General features: G+C 41.6%; 1 protein-coding gene across 1 annotated transcript in view; it reads right to left on the bottom strand.

Moving 5' to 3' along the window:
- Window positions 1-17,205, bottom strand: part of LOC109466942 (guanine nucleotide exchange factor DBS-like) — a 37,072-nt gene extending 19,867 nt beyond the window's left edge. Inside the window, exons 1-2 of the mRNA XM_019764815.1 lie at window positions 16,903-17,205; window positions 15,885-16,564 (exon numbers count right to left, since the gene is read on the bottom strand). Of these exons, the coding sequence (XP_019620374.1) occupies window positions 15,885-16,545 (661 nt within the window). The 5' untranslated portion in view covers window positions 16,546-16,564; window positions 16,903-17,205. The remainder of the gene's footprint in view (window positions 1-15,884; window positions 16,565-16,902) is intronic.
- Between the last annotated feature and the right edge of the window lie 1,202 nt (window positions 17,206-18,407).

Raw genomic sequence — 18,407 nt, 5'->3', positions numbered from 1 at the left:
CCTGTTCCCCCCAGCCCCCAGCCTTACCTGCTCCCCCCGACCTGGCCCTGAGCTGGCAGAGTGGACAGGTGTCCCTCTGCACCTGGCAGGTGTCGGCCCACCTGCCGTAGTACACGGCCCAGTACGGGCGGGCTGCAGCCATGTGTGCAGCAGCAGCTACAGACGGACGCAGCGAGCGAGCCGCCGCATGAATTATGCAGCCGCTGAGTCACCAACTCCCTGCAGGCTGGGTTTAGTACAGCGATCAATGTGATGTCTGGTGGGATGATGTTATCCAGCGCACGATGGTGGGAGCTAAGTTGTATAACAGCAGCTATAACAGTTACAGCAGTCTAGCAGCTAACCCAGGCGGGTTTTAGTACACCGATCAATGTGATGTCTGGTTGGAATCTGATGATGTTATCCAGGCATTCCACTGTGTAGAGGTGTGCAGGCACGAGATGGCAGGAACCATAACAGCATCTCAGGCAGGATAGTGGATATTATAACTGTTACAGCATCTCAGGGCTAACCCAGGCAGGTTTTACTCTGATTGATGTGACGTCTGGCAGATGACGTTATCCAGGCATGCTACAGCGTACAGGTGCAGGCAGGATGGTGGGAGCTTTAACTGTTACAGCACCTCAGGGCTAGCTCAGGGCTACACTCATCAAATGCAGGATGATGTTATCCAGGCAGGCATGATGGTGGGAGAGAAGCCTACTACTGCTTGGAGGTTCAGGAACAATGCTGTAAACAGTATCTCAGGACTAACCCAGCAGCAGGAAGGTTTTACACTGACTAATGTGTTGTCTAGTGGGATGATGTTATCCAGGCTAGCCGGTGGGAGAGATGTCTGCTACTGCATGGAGGTGCAGGAATGATGGGGGGAACTATAACAGCATCTCAGGGCTATCCCAGCAGCAAACTGTTCAATGCGATGTCTAACATGAAAGATAAGCCTCAGGCTGATCTGTCTTGGATCGTGAAATAGTGGCAAGACGCGGCAACAAATCCCACTGGGACATGTACGGGCCTTTGTGTACATCATGTCCAACGCATGATATCTTCAGTGGCACCTATGGGGCCTTGTGTAATGCCATTGCATGATCAGTCCCCAGGGAGCAGCTATGGGGCCTTGCACCTGATCAGTCCGTATAACTGAGTTATGACAATGATTTTATCCTTTTGTGCTGCTGAGAACCCAAATCTCATCAGTCAGGAATTGTCTCATGGGAGCAGCTATGGGGCCTTGTGACTGATCAGTCCGTATAACTGAGTTATGACGATGATTTTATCCTGCTGAGAGCCCAAATCTCATCAGGCGGCCGGCGGCACAGTAAAGGGGCTTGGACAGCAGCCAACTGGAAAATTCACTTCCAGGAAATATGTGCAGGCTTTGGTAAACAATAACGCCCCCGTGGTCATTATTATCCCATAACTCCCCAGGGGTGTTTATTCTGCACAGCAGGTATTTATTTCCGACATGTTTCCATTAATAGTTTGTGCTTATAAACCTGCATTTCTCCTCTGGTCTCTCAGTCACTGACGAAAGCTAGTGGATACTAGCTGAAACGCCTGACCGTTTCCAAAATCATATCCAGTTGCTTGAGTAACTGCTTTTTGGCGTATTTCCGACATGTTTCAGCATCAGCGTTACACGATGAACAGTCAGGGGCGGGGGTGAGGCAAAGTCACGTATCCTGCTGTATGGAATCTCGGTGAATCACGTTGTTAGACTAAAAGCTTTGTGACGCATGGAGGCTCTCGCAGGACTGATACAAGCTCAACATGATCAGATTATAGCAACGTAACAGGATTACACAAATCAGGGGCAGAGAACAGGACTCTGTGTCATACTGTGTCATGGCAAGTCATCAGTCTATCCAGAACCGTGCCTGTCTAGTTCTGTGCCTGAATGGGTTAGGGTTAGGATCAGGCACGGTTCTGGATAGTCTCTATTGTACCCAGAACCGTGCCTATCTAGTTCTATGCCTGAATGGGTTCAAGTTAGGATCAGGCACGGTTCTGGATAGTCTCTATTATACCCAGAACTGTGCCTATCTAGTTCTATGCCTGAATGGGTTCAAGTTAGGATCAGGCACGGTTCTGGATAGTCTCTATTATACCCAGAACTGTGCCTGTCTAGTTCTATGCCTGAATGAGTTAGGGTTAGGATCAGGCACGGTTCTGGATAGTCTCTGTGAATCCAAAAATGTAGGTTTGCCCCAGGCTGAATATTCCAGCTGAAGTGATGGCACATCAGCAACATGGAAGCTGCAGTAATCAAGCTACAGTCCCGTTGGCAAACAACCTAAGGATAGATTGGATGAAGCCTGGTTCGGTATAAAGCACAGCTCCGTATACAACAGTCATTGTAGAAGACACTACAAGGTTCTGTCCATGGTGCTGATATTGCTGCTGTTACATCGAGTTGCATTATATCACTAAAGCTTGTAAAGTGCTATTCTATTTATCTGGCAAATTATAAAATCACTACACTACATGAAGCATTCAGAATAATACATATATCATATAACCATCCGAGAAGTAAAAAATATACTTAAAATCCTAAAACCCAGAACTACCGTCATGTCTGTCCTTGGTGCTGATCATATTTCAGGATACCAAATTCATTGATAAGTTAGAAATGTGATATTGGATTTATATATTTTAAATCTGTCAACTTTAATAAATAAATAAAATATAAAACTCAGGGTCATCAGGAAAACAGGCAAGGAACAATCTGCATACAACATTGTTCTCCATTTTGTGGTGATATTGTCCAGGTTCTGACATTCTAACCAGTTCAACTTGAGAATCCCAGAGACGATCAGCTTTGCAAAACGCACACACAGCACTATCTGGCACTGGGTCAGCATGACCTCTGACCCCTTGTGTAGTCATGCCCTAATTAGCATACCTGATTATTGATCGTCTGCCACAATAACGAGCCTGTCACGATCAATGTTCCCGCCCGCCAGTCGGCTGATCCACTAAAGGACACACCAATTTAATTTGTTGGTTCTCGGATTCGTCTCTTCATTTTTTTCTGATTTGCAAAAAAAAAAGATTTTGGTTCTGAATCAGCTCAAAAATGCTCATATTTTGCCCCCACCCATTGAGGAAAGTCCGTTTCTTCCTAGTTGTTACAGTTTTTCCATCTATCAATGCAGTGGTTTGATTAAAAGTTCAAAATTCATTGATTAAATATTAATCCAGCCTTTTGTGTTGACTTCATGGCTGCTATCGTAGCATTTGGGGCTATAATAGGATGCCTAGACCTGTTTTATCTTAATTTTTTTTCTGCCCTGTCGCTTCATACATTTAATGAAAAAATCTGAGAACCAACAAATTGAATTGGTGTGGCCTTATGTAGCCAGCCGGCTGATCCAGTAATGATGAAACAGCAGCATTTTTCTCATCCAGACCAGGGTTTAATCACATCCTGGCAGGACCCAAAGCCACGTGTGTCAGGCTGGTACAGATTTATTCCTAGTGTGATTATTCCTCATCTTAAACTGTCAACAAAATCAATACAAGGACAGGAAAATAAACGGTTGAAACGGCATTTCTGATGGCGTCCACTTTTTTTTTGTTCAGCTGTTCGCATGAATTCATCTACATTTGTTCACGGATATTCTAACATAAAATGAACCATGAGAATGAACATGAAAGCTTGAAGGAAAACTTGCACATGAAGCTCAATGGTATAAACTTCCCCTACTTCTTTTTGGTAAATTTTCTATTTTAGCATCAACGGTAAATAATTGGTTTCTGATATCATCATAAAATGAACAATTAGAGATCAAGATGAAATTTTTCACACGCAGTGACAAACTCATTGTTCCCCGCTCAGCATGCATGTTCAGCAGGCATCCTGTCACAGATAGTCCCAGTAATTATATTTCCTGTCAGAACCGGCTTCAGCTCTGCCTGATTCATGTGAACAATTCGCAATCAGCTCAGCTGAACTGTCACAGAACTGGTAACAGATCACGGAACCGGTAACAAATCGGATGTCGAAACGCCGCCGCGAGCGGAATCCTCCCAGCATGCAGCTGGCATCAGCGGAATTCTGGAGAGGATTTGTCACAACCTGGGGAATTCACGTCATAATAAAAAAACATCATAATAACGCTCGCCGGAGAATCTGTAATAACGCCGTAATAACGCGTGCCAGAGAATTCATAATAACGCTGGAGGGGACAACATGTCCTGTTACCCAAACATCAGGAGCTCAGCACTGGTGGCATGAGACTCTTACATAATTAGTACATAACAGCCTGGAATTCTTGTATACTCTACATCATCCAGTATCACGGCTGACAGTGAAAATATTATGTTGTAACGTAAATCCACTCTCACAGTCGACTATTTGACCTTGCGTGAGAGTTGTGTTATCTGTTTGACCTTGAGAAACACTGCCTAAATCCTGAACACATTCCTGAGCATAAAGAAGACCTCATGAGGACGTGGGTGATGAGACAACAAACTACACAATATGATACCATCTTCTGTGACAAAATTACTTTCACACTGTCATTCAGGACAAGCTGATGATGGACATTGAAATGTCACAAACTAGAGCTTTGATCAGTACAAGATTAGGCGTACAGAATACAGGCAAAATTACAGTTCTTCTGGTTGCTAGTTTTATAATTCTGCCTCATCCAAACAGAGTATGAGAGTCTACACAGCTGGTGTCAGACAAAACGTTGCTATTTTCCCTGGTGAAATAAATAAATAATCACAGATAAATAATAACAGTCAAAAATCTGAGGGTTGTCTTATCAGACTCACTTTTCATCCAAATCACCCGAAGAAAACATAGTTTGGAAATGGCAGGAAAAATTTAACCACGTATTAATGACTGTTACCTTCAACTTGGTGCTTAGGCCATATAACATTAAGTTCTTTCATTAGAAAATGATATTAAGTGAACATGAAGATCAGAGGGAAAAGTCAGCAACTTTTTCCGTCAGCAACTTTTTCCGTCAGGTCTTTGTAAAGTTTGTTCTCATGATAAATATGAAACTATGATATATTTAAGAATGGAGACATATTATTGAGTTGATGTGGCTTTTCACTGTAACTTCTGAAAATATCACACAGAAATTACAATATAAAAACTATTCACCATCCCTTCAAGCTGAACTAAAGTGTTTAGTTGCTGTATTACAGACAACTGCATAATTGCATTGTATTGTATTATCATTTATTACTGTTTCAGCATTATTTACTGTATTACTGTGATGACAGTATTTATTGTACAGTATGCATTTATTGCTGTGCTAGGTCCCGGTGTTTTTATACTAAATCTGCTGCCTAGTACATTTGCTCCCTTGTGTGCTGTTGTTGCAATTTGAATAAAGACAACCCAAATCCTGCCACTGCCTGAAATATCAGCCCCATTCCACCAACATAATCAACGCCTGGATATGTATACATAGGTAATACATAATATGTATTTATTCCAACACCTATTACCCCCCCCCCAGGTAGCTGCATGTTAAGTGAACAATTATTCATGACCTTTGCTTCAAGGACAACAGAACAAACTGGAGGCATGTTTGCTAAAACATTGTACAATTCCCTCTGGGCTGACATAACACCAGCTTGTGCCATGTGCATCATGACCAATGTTAACGTATTACTACGTACGTAAGCAAAACAGAATGTAACTCTGACTCTGACATCTACAATTTCTTCTGGACTATCCATGCTGTAACATTACACCAGCCAGTGTGTATAAATGTTAATGTAAGCCTTATTACTGAGCCAAACAGAATTTAAAAAAAAGTCAGATATTGTAAATGTACATGTAACTCTGACTACAAACATGTAACCATTCCCTCTGAGCTATCCATGTTGTAACATTACACCTGAGGCAGTGTAAGGTAGATATAAATGTTAAGGTATTCCTTAGTCTAAGCAAAACAGAATGAAAGAAATGATATATATCATAATGTATATACGTACATGTAACATTACACTAGCCATGTTCTATGTGTATTTAAATGTTATATAAAAAAATGAAAATGTATTACTAAGCCAAACAGAATGGCAGAAATGATATATATATCATAATGTACATGACATGTAACTCTGACTAAAATGTACAATTCCCTCGGGGCTCAATCCATGCTGTAACATTACACTAGCCATCTTCCATGTGAATAAATGTTAAATAAAAAAATTGTATTACTAAGCCAAACAGAATGAAAGAAATGATATATATCATAATGTACATGTAACTATGTGCAATTCCCTCTGGGGTAACCATGCTGTAATGTTACACCAGCCATGTTCCATGTGTATAAATGTTATATATTAAGACAAAAAAGCTCAGACTATAAACATGATACAATTTCCCAACAGCCAGCGCATGTTAAACATTCATGTATATTAAATCAAAACTAGAATGAAAGAACATGACATTGTAGATCTGACTAGTACATGTTAAGCACTGACATATGACTTGAAAACAAACCAGGTATGGGACACTACCGCAACAAACAAGCTAATTTCTATGACATGAAAATCCTCTCTGTTCCAACAGATGTAGTCAGGCATGACTGTATTCCACAACCATCATACATGTATACAGGAATATCAGTAATAAACTTATAAACCAACAGTCAGGATAAGAACATGAAGACACCAACAAATTTATGAAACCCCATCCCATCTGAGCAAAGCCTGATCCTATAACATTGTTTAACCATAATGTTATAATTTTAACCCTTGCATTTGTTTTTATGCTGTATCATAGTCACAGTGTAAATGACTCAGACCTAGACTGTTACATATTGATGTGTAGTCCTTCTACGTCAGTGGAAATAAAAATATGAATCTGAATGTTATTCCTCCCCCTGCTGTGGTTACATGGGTCTGCATGTGGGGACACCAGTCTGCATGTGGGGACAAGGGTCTGCATGTGGGGACACCAGTCTGCATGTGGTTACATGTACATGGGTCTGCATGGTTGATGTGGTGACAAGGGTCTGCAGGTGGGGACACCAGTCTGCATGTGGTTACAAGGGTCTGCATGTGGGGACACCAGTCTGCATGGTTAATGTGGGTAAATCTCAGCTGCACGCTTGATTACAGCCCAATGGACTGGGGGACAATATGGGTGACATGGTTTATAATATTAGCAGTAAGCATACAGCAGAATGTAATGTCTGATCTTGGACAGAAAATGTAACTATATAATGATACAAAATGTATCTTCACATAACACTGATGAAATGATGCTTTTCAGTCTTGAAACCTTCTTGGCTAAATATAGGTACAATAATAAAAATAGAATAGTAAAAATGGTTTATACAATATTCCTAAATATAGATTTATAAGCACAGTATGATATATATAGCAGGATGGTGAAAATAATCTTTGACCAAAAATATGTATCCACATTATGACCATTCCTGTGCCTGCTAAACATTACTGACTTCATGTTTTATACAATAACATTATTCCTGCATAATCACTGTATAATAAATACAGCACAGCAGTGAAGATGATGTCTGATTTTCATAAACAGTCTCAAAACAAAGCCTTTCCACACAGAGCTCAATTCTAACACTACAGTTCCCTTCTTTGCCAAACATTTCTAACCACTAAATAAGGCCACGGAAAATTCCTGGAATCTTTGTACAGAAAATCTCTTCCTCTCTCATGTGGGGCTCATGGGACAGAATTCCTGACAGAAATACGCATGTGGAAAACAACACCTTCTGACTAAATACACCTAATAATGTGTTACTCGATACACCTAATGTTATCTGATACACTAACATGTTACCTATGTGGTCCTAACACACCTACGTACATGTAATATGTTACCTAACACACCTTTGAATTCTAACAGGCACACCTATATTATTATCACACAGCATGTTACCTGCCAGACTTATATGGTCATGAAAACGCTACGTGTTACCTGACAAACCTATGTTATATTATATGACATACCTATAGTATGTACATGTATTATCACACAGCACACCTAATACTAATAGATGTATCATCACCTCAGATATATGTGGACAGAAAATGATACCTTCTGACTAAATACACCTAATAATGTGTTACTCGATACACCTAATGTTATATGATACACTTACATGTACATGTTACCTGTATACAGTTGTAACCTGATACCTATATGATTCTGAAAAAGCTACGTATTACCTGACAACCCTACATGCTACCTGACACACCTACATGACACTGTATATATTATCATACCACACACCTATGTGTTACTCAATACATCTATGTGTTATTTGATACACTTATATGTTATACCTACATTGTATATGGTCCTGAAGAGGCTACGTGTTACCTGACATACCTATATTATTATAATACGGTAAACCTCTGTGTTATTTTACGGCACACCTATGTGTACTGCTCACCTATGAACTTCTTGATGCGTGCCCAGGCCTCCATGATTCTGCCCGTGGTTTTGGAGAGAAGAGGGTGCTCAGTGAAGGAAAACATGGATCCGAAAGGCCTGACGCCCTCCCAACGGAGAAAAAACAGCCGGAATCCTCACATTTCCGCAGGGCAGGCCGGAATTCTCCCCATTCCCTGCACACGCACGACTGTTACTGTATTCCCTTCGCTCTGTCCACAGAAATCATGAAAAATGCAAGCTTCGCAGGGGGTCCCCGTTCCACCGGGAATTCCTGAACATGCAAACGCACGGCTGAGCACCAAGCTGGTCGGATCACAGATTTCTGGGATCTCAGGGGGATTTCTGGGCTGGATCCGGATCTACACTGCTTATAAAGCTCAGGAAAATGTGGGGACTGGGAAAAATGAGGGGAATCATTGGTGATGTCATAGGCAAGGATGAGTCAGAGAGGCTGCTGAATATTACAGCTGAAGTGGAGGGAATTCAGCCCCAAACAAGGCTGGATATTCCAGATGGAATGGTGGGAATTCAGCCCCAAACAAGGCTGGATATTACAGCTGAAGTGGAGGGAATTCAGCCCCAAACAAGGCTGGATATTACAGCTGAAGTGGAGGGAATTCAGCCCCAAACAAGGCTGGATATTACAGCTGAAGTGGAGGGAATTCAGCACCAGGGAAGCTGCATGAATAAGCTACAGTTCTGTTTGCAAACAACCAAAGCATTTCCTTCATCTGCAGACAGTTGAGAACTAAATCTGTGCTTGGAAATATGTATTGAATATTCCAGTTGAAATGATGGCACATCAGCATCATGCAAGCTGCATGAATAAGCTACAGTTCTGTTTGCAAACAACCAAAGCATTTCCTTCATCTGCAGACAGTTGAGAACTAAAATCTTTGGATATTCCATATAATAAATTTGGTGGGAATTCTGCTCCACACAAGGCTGAATATTCCAGTTAAAATGATGGCACATCAGCACCATGGAAACTGCATGAATAAGCTACAGTCCTGTTTGCCAACAACATATTATAGTAAGCATGTCCTTAATTCATCTGCATAAAGTTTAGAACAAAATCTTTTCTTTAAAACAGCAAGGCTGGATATTCCTGTTGAAGTGATGGCACATCAGCACCATGGAAGCTACAGAATCAGGCTACAGTCCTGTTTGCAAACAACCTCAGGACATAGGAAAGCAATTCCTTCATCTCATTCTGAAGACACTTAGGAACACAATCTCCCCTTGAAAACAGCATGAACACTGACAGCTAGGAGAGAAGCTTGTCTACAAATACAAATGCCTTTATTATACCCCAGTTTACTATCAGGTACAGGTTTTCCCTTCTGTGTTAAGTTTGAAGTTGCTCTTCCAGTTTAGTGCTTTATTGTACATGACAACCAGCAGATTTTATTTTTCAGGCCTGAAGGCGCTATATTTCCCCCCTATGGTTCCTACAATACTATACATCTCTCCATGTAAATGTGGAGCCGTGTTCATTACCATAACTTAGGCAAAAGGGCCCTCCGCTGCAGCACTAAACACTAACCCAGCACTGGGGAACAACTCACACCACATGGGGTACATGTATTACAGCATATGGAAACTGCTGAATATTCCAGACTGAAGTGATGGCAGATCAGCACTGGACAGTGGCAGTTACAGACAGTGACTGAAAAGTAGAGGTAATTGGTTGCTACTTGAAAATCTATCCAGTTGCTTGAGTAAGTGTTTTGTACATTATGACTATGAGGCATATATATATTAACCAGCTCTAACCAGTGCAGCAGGCATTGAGCAATCACAGCTCATCAATTATGCAACAACACGGCAGATTCAGTCGGCAGATTGGAGGCGAAACAAAAGACAGGCTTTTCATGGGTCATGCTCACAGTAATATAACAACAACCATGTTAGTATATAAGAATAATATGTTATATACATAATACATAATGTCAACTTTGTTCCATTTCTTTTAATAACTAGAATGTGACATACACGTATATTGTAAGAGGGGTAAATTTCTTTTATTTTCCTTAAGGTGAGTGATGGTGTACACATGAAACATGAATGTATCAGTGCAGGTGTATGAGTATGTATCACTGCTGTACATTTCACCTGAGATGTGTGTGTACCTAAGACAGGTGTACATGTGTGACTGTACCTGAGACAGGTACAAATGTATCAGTGCAGGTGTATGAGTATGTATCACTGCTGTACATTTCACGCCCCCAGAACAGAGAACCATCCATCTGCCCAGACAGCCGCCTCCAGAGAATATACACACCGTCTCCTTAGAGACCACTGTTGCCATGGCAACACAGAATGTCACCCAGGGGACGGATATCACCATGGCAACACAGCTGCCATTCATTCCACCAGAGGAGCCGAACCATTCGCTACACCAGATTTGCTACAATGTATAAAATGTGATGTTTATGTTTAGGCCACATCTGTGACATATAACTTATTGTTACATTGTATAGAAACAATTTGTTAGAATAATAATTACTTCTATTTTGCTCTATTCTTTTTCAAAATACTTTCAAAATTCTGATTTATTGTCCACTTTGCAGTTTTTTACTGAGCTATTTACACAGTCACATTCCCTGCACAGTAGGTCTTTTTCTTATCAAATTGAATGAACATTTCAAAATTACTGTGACAGTTACTTCAATCAAATACTGGATACTAACTATTGAATCAATGTAATTTGAATTTTACTGTCAATGAAAATTTGTATTATACATGTACTTCCCAAAAGTACAACTTAAATGCAGAAGTTAAAAAACAAGACTGTCAGTTACATTATGTTACATGATGCAGAAATGTGTATTTACTTACAGTACATGTTTGTAATTTGTTGGAACAGGCAGATACATTGTATGTAACTACATGTACTTGACATACATGCTAACACTGGCTTTATCACAATGACTGTACTTCAGCCCTTCAGTTTTGTTACCCTCACTTATCAAACCAGATCATATATCCTAATGCCAAAGTAATTATGAGTAAATGACATGTTTTCTAATTGTTAATGCATGAAGACTAAGTTATACATATTTCCCTTTGTTACTGTATCCAGACTATGCATGTATAATGACTGATAAAGGCCTCATTAGCATACAGATGGAATCAGGTGCAGCTTTGGGCGGCCATTTTTCTCCTGAAGGTCGTGAAGGTCAGACATAATAATAGGAACCAGTAAGTGGTTTATAATCGCAGGTTTATTAGAATCAACCCTGCAGCTGGGATGAGGGGAGATTAGGATGCACTTGGGGATTATCTGGGATAAACTCGAACTCTGAAACTGATCAACTGATCTCTGGAACTGACTGGAACTGATGAACTGGGAGATGATGCCTGGGAAGAAAAATGTTACGTTTCCTGTTTCCCGACCAATTTCTAGAAAAACCTGCCGACCCTACTCTGACTTTTTTTGGCTGATGGTGGATTAGGATGCACTTGAGGATTAACTCAAATTCTTAAACTGATCGACTAATTTTTTTCTCTAAAAACTGACTGTAACTGATATAGTGGGATATGACACTATAACCTTCACAACTTAACACAATACTACACAAAAGTGATATCTGGAACTGCACTTAGTTCTTTGTTAGTTAATTATGAACCACAGGAGTGATACTTCTTTGTTAGTTCATTATCCATCAAAGGAAAATATTTGCACCCTCTCTGCAAATGTAGTTATATGGGGGAAATGGCTGACACGGTTTCCAAAATCATATCCAGTTGCCTGAGTAACTGTTTTTTTTTCCCCAAATCTTCAAAATTACCTGGATGTCTAATCTTCACCGACGTACATTCTCTTTAAATTAGTTAATTATGAACCACAAGAAGATATTTCTTCCTCAAAATCAATTACGAGCCACAGGAAAATATGTTGTTCGTTAGTTAATTATCCGTCAAAAGAAAACATGTCTTCTTTATTTAATTATCCATGACCAGAAAATACGTCTCCACTAACGAATTAAGGCCAGTGTTTCTGACAAGGTGCCTGGAGCAATGCATGCTGGGAGTGGTGCCAGACAGTCTGACGGATATTCCAGTCCATTTGTGAAGCTTCGATGTTTTACATGCAACCAATTTTACACGCAATCTGCCCTTTTACATGCCATCTGTGCTAGTAATTAAAACTGAGCTATGGATGTATTACTAATTATAATACTACTAATTATATGTTATACCCAGGACCCCCATATTCACAGATGCCATTATGAAAAAATGGGTGGGTCTGAGGGAACATTGGCAGTGGATCCAACAAGGCCAATGTTTTCTTTTTTTTGCTAATTCTAATTCTATTAAATCTATTCCCCTAGTACATGTATATAAAACTGGCTGTGATAAACAATTAACGAGCAAAGAAAAACAGCAAAGGATAATGTTGAAAAAAATGAAGCCTTCAAAACAACGACATTGTAACCTGCATGACAGACGTGTAACTACAACGTGTGATGCTAACGGTCCTGCTTTGAAGAGCCCCCTGGCAGGTCCAGGCTGAAGTGCAGGGATGCCTGCTGCCATAAATCGTGATGTAAGCCCCAGGCTTAGATGGATGGGAGGGCGGCAGAAGCAATCATGGCGCGATGCATAATACATGTACATGCAGAGCCCCCTGGCAGGTCCCGGCTGAAGTGCAGGTATAACCACTGCTATAAATCGCGGTATACATGTAAGCCGAGGATTAGATGGATGGGAGGGCGGCAGAAGCAATCATGGCGCGATGCCCCCTGTCAGGTACAGGCTGAAGTGCAGGTATAACCGCTGCCATAAATCGTGGTATAAGCCCAGGCTTAGATGATGGATGGCAGGGAGGCAGAAGCAATCATGGCGCGATGCATAATACATGTACATGCAGAGCCCCCTGGCAGGTCCAGGCTGAAGTGCAGGGATGCTTGCTGCCATAAATCGTGTATAAGCCCCGAGCTTAGATGGATGGGAGGGCGGCAGGAGCAATCATGGCGCGATGAATAATACATGCGGAACCGATGGTGGAAAGTTGGGTATGAACGACAAGGTCACTAGAAACAACAAGGTCATACAGCGGAATGGGGACTGTAGGTGCCTTCATAAATAACTCTTCTGTCGCTACTACACAGCTTCCAATATCCCTACAGACACGTCTAGAAAATATTCCTCCAAATTGTGGTACGTTGCGATTGTGTAATTTCAGCAATAATGAGAAACGTTAGGCTAATAACACAGGCCGCCTCCGTAGTTAGAATGACTTATCTGTTATCTAATGTATAGTATGTTAATGTATCTGAGTTGTAACCGACATTGTCTAGTTAGGCCACACCAATTTAACTTGTTGGTTCTCGGATTCGCCTCTTCATTTTTTTCTGATTTGAAAAAAAAAAAAAGATTCTGGTTCTGAATCAACTCAAAAATGCTCATATTTTGATCATACAGTTGAGGAAATTCCTTTTCTTCCTAGTTGTTACAGTTTTTTTCCATCTATCAATGCAGTGGTTTGATTAAAAGTTCAAAATTTATACTTTAAATTTTAACCCAGCCTTTTTTGTTGACTTCATGGCTCATATCGTAGCATTTGGGGCTATAATAGGATGCCTAGACCTGTTTTTATTTTTATTTTTTTCGCCCTGTCGCTTCATATTTTTTCGGAAAAAATCTGAGAACCAACAAATTAAATTGGTGTGGCCTTATGCCGGCTAGCCCTTTACAAATGTATAATAGCCTCTGGGCAGTTAGACAGCCCCTGGCTGTATATCTGTTTATAGACTACAGTATAATAATAAATCAAATCATGTCAAACAGTGAAACCCTATCTGTAAAATGAAACCCGATATGCAAAATGCAGTTGTATGGGGGAATGGCTGACACAGTTTCCAGCACGTTTGATTGGGCGCTGGGCCTGCGGTGCACTTTCACATGGAACCATAGGGTCAACAGGCCAGTAGCACACTTCCACTGAGACTAACCCTTATATGATTATAGTATTGTAGGCTCCAATCTAACACTAACCCTACTCACAGCCAGCACACACACAGGCCAGTTGCACACTTCCACTGAGACTAACACTCATATATTTGATTTCTGTATTATGACCAGTACTACTTAATTTCCAGTATTTATTTACTTATATACTATGTTACGTTATAATTTATGTTATATCTGATTCTGACTCTCTCTACCTTTTGAGTTGTTATGATTTTATAATTGTCGGTGCCTTATAAGCCTATATGGGATGGGCGACATATGGTCGCAATAACACGAAAATAATCATTCATTCATTCATTCATTCATTCATTCATTCATTCATTCATTCATTCATTCATTCACTCACTCACTCACTCACTCACTCACTCACTCACTCACTCATTCATTCATTCATTCATTCATTCATCCATCCATCCATCCATCCATCCATTCATTTATTCATTCATATATAGTGCTGTAGGCTCCAATCTATATTACACTAAACCCAAACATTTGCACACATCAGATAAAACAGAGTTGGATTAGGCCACTGGAACACTTCCACTGAGACTAATACTCAATCACATCATAGAGACATTGCATAGGCCTTTACACTCCAATGTTCCTGGGCTCTTGTCGCACTAGATAGTAGTATCGCACTAGTAAACAGCTGTAGATGCATGTAATTCAAGATGCTAGACTTGTATCACTGTTATTGTACAATACAACTAGTAGAAATTTATCACCCTGACATATATTTCATTGACAGCTTGCAAGAGCATGAAATTAATGTGTAATTAATTAGGTCTTTCATTCCCCATTATCATACAGGTCCTAGTTGACACACAGCTACAGCATGTCGATCCCCCAGGTTAGGCCCCATCTTCCCTGCTATGCTCTGATTGGTCTGAAGCCCTTCGGCTCCAAACTGCCGTTAAAACAGTCTGTTATACACTTAATGATACTGCAATCACTGACCTGGTACCACAGACTTTCACACAGTAACGTTTGGCTGACAAGTTTCACTGCTGTTAACAGCTCTAACTACCTGAGATAGTATTGGATAACTGAGTGAATAAAAGAGAACATTAGGCACTGATCCTGACTATCATTGTCTATCAACTGAAACAGACACTAACTCTCACTGTCCGTATCCTAAGATAGGCACCACCAAATGTCACCTGCCAACCCAACCCACCTGTCACCTGTTCACCTGAACCCTCCCAGGCACCTTAGCCACCTTTAGACAGGTGTAAATATCACCTTCCCTCCTGCCATCTGTCCCAGCTGACAACCTGTAAACAGGTGTAAATATCACCAGTCATCTGTCCCACCTGTCACTTGCCCACCTGCCCCATCTGTCACCTGTCCCATCTGTCACCTGCCCCAGCTGTCACCTGTTCCACCTGCCCACCTGTAAACAGATGTAAATATCACCTGTCCAGTTGAACTCACCTGGCATCCTGGCCACCTGTAAACAGATGTAAATGTCACCTGCCCACCTGTCACCTGAACTCACCTGGCATCCTGGCCACCTGCAGACAGGTGTAAAGGTTCTCGTACTGCTCCTCCGGTGTCCGGCCAGGTGACGTCTCACCTGCCTCCTGCAGGTGTTCATCAGCACAGGTGTGTGGCAGTTCTTCCCCAGGTGCAGCACAGGTGTGAGGTGGTTCTCCATTCGTACACTTTCCCGTGTTTGCGCTTCCTCCATCTGTCCCCAGTTCTTCCCCCACACATTCGTTACTCCTGCCTCCATCTTTCCTCAGTTCTTCCTTACAGTTGCCACTGCTGCCTCCATGCTTGTTTGCTGGCTTCTCCAGGCTTATAGAGTTCCCATCTGTACAGCTGTGACTGTGGGGGTTTGCAGTACATTTTCCTGTGTTTGTGCTCCCTTCATCTTTCTCCAGTTTTTCCTCCACACATTCGTCACTGCTGCCTCCATGCTTGTTGCCTGTTTGCTCCTCCAGACTTATACTAGTTATAGAGTTCACATCCGTACAGCTAAGATTCTGGTTTGCAGGGCTGACATTTGCACATGTATTTCCAGCCTGACTGTCACTTTGCACTGTGCTCTGAGCAGGAGGGGGTGTATCCGAGTCCGGAAAGGAGGGGGGTACCTCGGGGTGCTGGGAGGGGGGTACGTCAGACCCCCCCTCAGAAATCGCTGTTACCTCTGCCATTTCTCAAACAGGTGGTCGGCTGAATGACAGGTCCAGAGAAACGCAAGAAGGGAAAAAAAATGAAAAGAAAACCTTTAACACAAGAAGGAAAAAAGACGAAAAGAAAACCTTGAACTACTATAAAAAGTGTACAACGTGCTATATGTAATAAGTAAAAACTGGGTCATGTTGCATTTCTCTGACAACAAAGTAGGACAAAAACAACAAAAAATTCTGGGTTTGAATCTAAAAAAGCCTTGGGAAAGCTATGAGCTGGTCGTATCGGTATGTCACATGTGTCACTTGCGTCATACATGTACAATGTATGTGTCACCTGGGCATGACAAGTGACAGCATGTCACCTGAGTCTTTGCTCACCTGGTTTAAGAGGTGTCAGCTTTACCTGGCCACACCTGGCAGTCCCAGGGACAGGTGTGTTTGCACACGAAAGGCAAGTTCAGCTGCCAGGTGAGACAAAACTGTACCTGTGCCAGGTAAGGTAAGACTGTACAGCTCTCAGTGTCCGGTGTCCATGTTGTTTCTGTAGTCTGTGATGTGGTCTAGATCTGGGTGTTCCCCAAAAGAAGTGGTCCGGCTGGTTGGGCAGGTGTAAAACAATGGAACGGTTCACGGCACTGGGCTGGGCTTAAATGTTTCACAACTACAGAAGTCTAAGACAATTGCAAGAAAAGGTGCCCTGCTACAGACATGTTTCACACAAGAAAACTACTACATTTTTTATAACAGTACTGAGATCTAGACAAGAATGCCCTCCTACAGACAATTTGCTGTCTATTTAATCCCTGCTGCCTAACTACTATAATAACTCCTTAATGAATACAAATTTGGTGCCAAATAACTACTAGTAACGTTACCTTAAGTAAAACAGGCAGACTTTTTTCCTTTACTGTACTATTATAACTTGAAAAAGACAACAGGATTAAAAGCTTAATGAATAATGGCCTATAAGTACCTGTAGTTAGAGTGTGCCTTCCATATTGACAAAGGTCGGTTGTATCGGCTATACCGTTACAGATATCAGACAGTGTTAAAACTGAACTGAACTGTACTTCAATAACAGCTACAATCACTAGACTAAGGACTGTCTCTCCCCTCAGCGAAACCAGACAACAGTCTGACCTGCTGGCATGGCCCAGGCCTTCTGGGCAAACACACCAGCCAAAGATAGGCCGGGGTGGAGGGGAGGCAAACACACACAACTGAGTACAACTCTGACCCACAGCAGCCAAAGATAGGCCAGTGTCGAGGGGAAGCACACATCAGCATAACTCCAACCTACCAGCATCAACTCGAGGGAAGGCAAACACACACAGTATGTACAACTCCCACACATTTTATAGAGGCCCTAACCTTGTACTTGTACATCCCTCATTCTCTGGCAAAGTGCATGTGCGAATGTTTTAATGTCATAACTCCAACCTACCAGCATTGAGGGAAGGCAAATACACCCACTTAACATAACGTCACCCACACACTAAGCCAAAGATAGGCTGGCTGTGAGGGAAGGCAAACACACACAACTCTGCACAACTCCCACAGATTTTTACAGACTCTGAGGTACCTGACCTTAACCTTGAACTTCATCCTTCAGCAGCTTAGCGGATGTTTAAATGTTTTAATGTCTCTGCATCTCCTGAGACAAGAGGTTTAAACACACAAATCTCAGCACAACTCGTATAAACTTGACCCTGAACCCAGCTCCATCCCTTAGCAATTCTGGCAAGGTACATGTGGAAATGTGTGAAGTCTCTGTCTGTCCTGAACACAGTTGACTTAGGAGACAGTTCAACCCTCCAATAATCCAAGACTTAAATAATGACTATTGCAGTTCAACCTTCCATCCCCATTGTACTGAACACTGG

Source organism: Branchiostoma belcheri, unplaced genomic scaffold (assembly GCF_001625305.1).
Source record: "Branchiostoma belcheri isolate BF01 breed outbred unplaced genomic scaffold, Haploidv18h27 scaffold172, whole genome shotgun sequence".
In the NCBI taxonomy this organism is placed as follows: domain Eukaryota; kingdom Metazoa; phylum Chordata; class Leptocardii; order Amphioxiformes; family Branchiostomatidae; genus Branchiostoma; species Branchiostoma belcheri.
Note: the sequence above shows the minus strand (reverse complement) of the source record. Positions and strands in the feature narration are given on the sequence as shown.